A 6,586-nucleotide genomic window follows, 5' to 3' on the forward strand; every position below is an offset into this window, starting at 1 on the left:
TTGTATCTGTGTGTGCTTTCAGAACTCCTAACCTGTGAACATGGCCTGACCATCTATTGCTTCTCATATTTAAAGTGCTTTCCAACCTACCATTACAATAGCGTGAGGGAAAGACAAGTAGTAACATGCCTTACTACCAAGAACAGGAGCACAGGTTGCTGGAGCAGGGAGACTTTGCAATTCTTTAGAAAATTCAAGACCCTGACTTCCACCCATTTCCTCCCATTCCCTATGCTTCGCAGTACTTAACATCTGTGTTTGACAGCTCTAAGGATGCAAACCCAGAAATTCAGAGCAGAAAGGCAGTTAAGCTAGAGATTTCAAAATTCCACAGAAGCACTCTTAAGTTACTCTTAAGTCTTCAAGTTGTTTGTCCACATTAGACCTTCCAAGAAATGTCACTTAAAGTCACATTGACAATGCCACTACTAGCAAAAAAAGTTTTAAAAATCCAGTAATTACCACTTTATCCCTGCATCTTCACCAAATGCAAGCAAATACAACTGGAGAAGTAAACTGGTCACATACTGAATGTGAAAAACAGCAGAAAGTTCCTTAGGAAGGATTTGATGAAAAAAAAAAAGAAAATTGCCACTCAACACGTTAGGTTAATTTGCACTGGAACTTTGCTCACTCACCTTTCTGTTGCTGCAGAACTTTTGCATATTCAACATGTAACAACAGTACAAACTTACTTAGATGGAGGAAGAAAATTAGTGGCAAGAGACACACTGCTTTGCCATAAATTCATTATTTTAATATTCTTACTTTCTGCCAGTAACTTAAAAACATCCATAGGGAGCTACACAATGAGGCAGCAATCTCCTGGGAATGCTCAGGGTATTTTCAGAGGATCTCCATATGAAACCTCAGGAATGCGATTCTATTATCACTAGGCTTTGGTCAATAAAAACAGCAGCCTTACCACAGCTAGGAACTCTGTAAATAAAACAAGTAAAGTGCATGTTAAACCAGAGCTAACTAATTGGCTTCTGGATCTGAAAGAGTTATTCTACTTTAAATAAGTATTTTTTTTCCTGTAAAAAGTAAAGAAAGCTCAGCTATTTCAGTTAATGTTTAAAATCCAGCCACATTCCTGAATTTATTGCTTCCAGAAATTCAGCAGATTATCTTTGTATTAGAGTCCTGTTAATATAGACTGTAAATTTACTACTTTGAAAGACTCATGGAGGCATCCATTACTTTGCTTCACAGACAGCAATAATGATTTTGGCAGATCCTTTAGAAATTTCTTTTTAACTCAGTAAAATCCAATTAAGATGTTTCCAGAATGCCAGATTCTGCAGGCTTCTAAAACCTGTCATAGAATACTTTGCTTGGCAGCACCTTGTATCTTATAGGCTTATTTCTAAAGCAGAAGAATTTTCTAGACTGTCTTCTACAGAGCATCAAATGGCACCTTTCTGCATAAATAAAAGCCAGAGAAATCTGTAATCCACAGCAAAATCCATAGCTTGGACCTTGAAGCTCAGATGGTTTAGTGGTAATGTACAACCATGTCTTTAAAACACGGCTGCTGTAAGAAACTGAGACTATTACTGCAGACTTATGACAGGAATAGTTTTAAAGAACTGTTTCAAACCTCTTGAGTAGGCATCAGTCAATGTGACATCCTCATTTTGTAAGATAAAGTGCAGAAGATAACAATTTTATCAAGTTATAAATCTCTTATTTAAATCAAATTAGAAGGTCTTAGATCTTGGCCAGTTTTGAACTAAGTAGTTACAAAAAAGCAGTTTTCATAGTCATCTGAACAATGTAAGAAGGCCTCACCACCCTCACAGTAAAAACTTTCTTCCTAATACTCAATCTAAATGTTGTGTCTCAGTTTAAAGCCATTCTTCCTTATCCTATCACTACATGCCCCTGTCAAAAGTGCCTCTCCATGGTATGTGGATCAAATCCATGCCTCTCCAGTTTAGAGACCAGTATGTCATAGTAACTAGGCTGGAACAAAAATATCCTCTGCACATGTGTAGAATACTGTATTATCCAGTTTTACTAAAACAAAGGTATCACCACAATTAAATTCAAATGAAAGCCAAAATGAAACCAAAATCTGTTTACTTTTGTGAATAAAAATGACTGAGACTGTAGGAAATCCCTGAAGCACTCCCTGCCCCCGGGTTTAATGCACTGATGTCTAGGAAAACAGACTGAAGCAAACACTCTAATGCACTGCATTTAATCTTGGTGGCCCTGCAAATATATTTCAGTACTACACCTATAGCAGTGAATCTTCTTAGTGTAAGTTAGGCGAGTCATATGCCCAACTTCAACCCACCTTAATCATTTAAGATTCTTCCATTTCCCTTCAGATTTGCTAAAAGAACTGTCTGCTTGATTTTTGCATCCAAGATGGTTGTTTAAACTTAATTGATTGCTTGAGACAAGTATTTCAGTAAATGTCTTCTCATGAGATGCAACGACAACTGCTTCGCTGCCTTGCACAGGTGCAGATTAAATTTTCCAGTTTCTCGTGAAAGCTAAGCATTTTTGAAGCATAATCTGGCCTTAAGCAGTCATGGTCTCAGTGAAAGGTTTCTACCCATTTCTCACAGACTGAATTTTTTTCCTCCGGGTGTAAATCCATTGCATTAAGATACCATGTTTTCCAAAGCAAGATGTTAAGGTCACACACATACTGAATATACTGCAACGTGACAGTTTAGCTTCTCAACTGCCTCCAAGAAATTGAGATTAGATATAAATATAGATCAAAAATAAATAAATACAGTAATTAAAAAACCAAACTTCTTGTTTCTATATATGTGTAAGGGAGATAAGGTTGCCATTGTTTGGCATGTGTTTAAAGTCCATTTTCATCAAAATAAACAAGCCACCATGGTGAAGGCTTTCTTCCCCCGACAGGATACAGCATAAAATCTAAGCTGCAAGCTTCATGTTGTATGGTACTTAATTCCCTCCTTCCCTAGCAAAGTCTAATTCCTCTCAATGACTAACTTAGCTCATATTTATAACCACAAAAAGCGAATTTGGTGCTGTAGTAACAAACTCAGGCCAGAGAATATGGTTCTATGAACAAAAGCCATTAAGTCAGAACAGTTTAGCTATTCAAATGGAGCAGATTCCTTAATCCCTTAACTTGGGAAATAAAGACAGGTTCACAATAATTTGTTCTCAGCTTTCTCAATTTTTCCTGGAGAAAAGTCTTAACAGAGCATTTTGATTTCCACAATCAGGATTCATTGTTTCACAAAGTTTAAGACAGTCACATTTCCCACATTGCCCATATCTGTAGAGCAAGGTTTGGTAATACTATCTGGTTTGGGAGGGATGATTTTTTCAGATTTATCACTGTAAAGCTGAAAACAAGAGCTAAGCCATCACCTTCTGTAGTGTCAGTATGATGTTGTGCCATGTGAGCACATACCCCACCTTATGACTTGGGGGTTTTTTATCTCTGCACACAGAAAAGATTCTGATAGACATGAGCAACAATAGGATTGCACAAGGTGCAGCTACGTGACAGATGAAATGGGAACAATGCTATAGGGTATCTGTTGTATTCATAGCAGTTACTACAGCCTAAGATTTTTTATACAAAGGAAAGGTGTGTAGAGACTCTACAGAAGGAAGTTATTGCCATCATGCTGTCTAGGAGTTTACCTTCCAGAATGTTTCTGCCTGCACTTAAGCAAGGCACAGCGCCTTTGTACTGCCTGATACAGAACTCTGCAAGCACAATACGGTCGAAGCCTTGGCTGGTCTACTTTGAATCAACTGCTGGTATTGCAGATTAACCCCTGTGGCAGTGAATGTCACAATGACAATTGTATTCCTTTGTATTTGATTGTATTTATTGCTTTTTAACTGGATCCGACTGTCATTCGGTTGCTCTCTGTCCTTCCTTGAATCAGATCCCTTTAATACAAATATCAGGAGACAATAACAACAACCAGATTTTTATTGCTAAAGTTATATTTTCTCTAACTGCAAGGGTAAATAAAAAGATGTTTGCCTCTCAGCAAGCAAGATATTAATGATCTAATGATCTGTGACAGTCTATTTTCCTTTGGGGATGCTAAGTTTCTCTTCTTGAGGCACAGTGCCGTACCCTGCTTAGGCAGTCATCTCCTGCCACTGACGTACTTGCAATTGTTGATAATTTTCTAGTTGTGTCCTGAAGAGTGACTGAAGGCTATTGGAGGACAGAGTCATTATTACATTAGCTTCACAGGCAAAACCATAGGGTGAATAGTGTCTGCAATATGAATGCTGCGTTTCCTGGTGACCAGAAAGATCAGCGTGAAGTTCGCTATGTCCTCCCTCCTGCTCAAAAATGCTCAGAAGTTTGGCAAGAGCAACTGCACAGCCTTCAGCACTCAAGTGACATGTAGTCCACATCTCTCCTGATTCAGAGAGACAGAGGCCCACAGGAAGTATGCCTCACTGCGATGCACATCAGATACAGCTTGTGAGAAAATAAGTCCCCAAATCCCCAAGGAAAGATAAAGGAAAAGCCAAATACAAACAGGAAAAGGAAGGAGATTTTGTTATAGCTTTGATGAACTCTTTAATACCAATGCTATATTAGTATTCCACTTCTCCATATAAAACCAGAAGATTTGTACAAGACAACAACTTTCCCCCAGGAGCTCAGCCACAGCTACAGGTCTTTGCTACAACTCACCACGGCAGTTGACGTTCTCCAAGAACTAGGATGGCTTCCAGTAAACCTCCAGCTGCAATTTAAGGCACTGTTTTACATCTAATTAATTTGCATGTTAGCAATAAGAAACCACTAAGATTCAACAGCCACTGATACCAGCAGAAATTATCATCTCAACAATGAATTAGGCTCTTTTCAACCAAAGCTGCTTCCTAGCTTTGGTCCAAAGAAGTTCACTGTTGTCCCAACTTCGGTGCACCCTGTGGCACAAATTTTCACAGAATGTGCTAGGTTAGAGGACTCAAAAGGTGACATCAAACAACACCAAAGGCTAAGTTAAGAAAAACCTATCAGCTTGCAAAACACACTTCATACAAGCTTAGAACATATGAGGAAGCTCATTTGAAGAATCTAAACTCCCTGTGAAAAGATAAATGGTTTATAATGAGATGAGCTGAGTTTAAAGGTGTTTTTCAATGCTGTGCTTTTTTGGAGAACATGCAGGACTCCAGACATCATTACCTGGCTTCCAGCAAACAGACAAAAATGAAAACAAGTATCAGTGAACTGCAGACATATTAAGTACTTACCATGAGGAAAACAAAGAAATTCTATAACAGAATATAAATTATTAAAATCATTATTTCCAAATTAATTTGATTTTTTAAAAGTTTGCATTATCATGCTTCTCCATGAAATTCTTCTGTACTACCACTTGCATGAACGTAAAAGAAATTAATGACATCAAAGCAATACTGGAGTCAGGAGAAACTCGAGACAAAACCCACGCTGTTTGGTTTCTTACCACTTGTTTTGCTGATGCTCCTGCCAGGCTGTGACAGTAACCTAACAAATGCCTGTTTATCAACCTGCTCCAGTACAATGATTCTGTGTTTCACATATTACTCTGGGTTCAAGAAGTTTTCTTTCATAATCATCGTAACTTTTGCACTCTGAATACATATTTTTAGCCATCTGCTGCCTTGTTTATGAATTTAAGGAGAGAATAAGCACAACCAATAAGAGAGGTTACGGGTTATACTTCAGGCACTAAACTTTTAAACTGCAACACCCTCCCCTTCCTCTTGCCAACAATCTCAAGAGCCTGCAGGTACCTACATTTTCTGAGCACATCCTGAATTCATCCCGGAATGCTCATCACTTTGCTCCTGTGTACACCCCAAAGTGCCGATCGACGCTGTTTTAGGGAAAGTAGGTGGCACCACTGTAGCTTTGTTTTAGAGAAAAGCAGTTCTTTGGAAGAAGGATTAGAGGCACTTACAGGAAGGAGGATTGCAAGGTCTGGTGGCAGCACCAGCCAACACCCGTCACGTAACTCTCCAAAGGTTTGGAGCAAGGCACAAGACATCCACACGTGTGGCAATGGGAGAACAGCTGGCAGTGCGAAACCACTGCCCCTTGCCCCAGTCCCTGGGGAGCAGCCAGCCCACACCAACACCTCCCTCCCAGCACCCAGTTTGGGTCAGAGCTGTGCTATTTGCCCGTGGAGCACTGAGTGATGAGTTTCTAACTTTGATTCATTTTCATCGAACTTGACGAACTTCTCGTAGGTTTCTGTATCCATAACTTCTTATTTCAAACAGGACCTGAGAGTGGTTTTACTTTGGTCTTTTCATTCCGGAACCTTGGTTAGTAGGCACAAACAATCTTAAAGAGCCTTTAATTCAGAACTTTTGCTGCTTTTTCTCTTATTGTTCTACAGAGACTTAACATAGCATAAAAAGCCAGCTACGGTAGAGAGTACTGTCAGCAAAGGGACGAAGGCAAAGGAAAATAAGGAAGTTACAGAAAGTTCTCTGCAAGCGCTGCAGGAAGGGCGTGAGGATAGCGCCTGGAGTGGGAAGAGCTTTAACAGGTGTTAGCCCTGGGAACGCAGAGGAGGCAGGACAGAGGAGCGGGGGTGCCGCGGTC

The 6,586-nt window shown here is 39.6% G+C and overlaps 1 protein-coding gene across 1 annotated transcript in view; it reads right to left on the bottom strand.

Moving 5' to 3' along the window:
* The window catches only part of KIAA1107 (KIAA1107 ortholog), a 32,402-nt gene extending 26,163 nt beyond the window's left edge, over positions 1–6,239 (bottom strand). Inside the window, exon 1 of the mRNA XM_009074216.1 lies at positions 6,187–6,239. Within this exon, the coding sequence (XP_009072464.1) occupies positions 6,187–6,239 (53 nt within the window). The remainder of the gene's footprint in view (positions 1–6,186) is intronic.
* Positions 6,240–6,586: the final 347 nt, after the last annotated feature.

The sequence above is a fragment of the Acanthisitta chloris genome, unplaced genomic scaffold (assembly GCF_000695815.1).
Source record: "Acanthisitta chloris isolate BGI_N310 unplaced genomic scaffold, ASM69581v1 scaffold43444, whole genome shotgun sequence".
In the NCBI taxonomy this organism is placed as follows: domain Eukaryota; kingdom Metazoa; phylum Chordata; class Aves; order Passeriformes; family Acanthisittidae; genus Acanthisitta; species Acanthisitta chloris.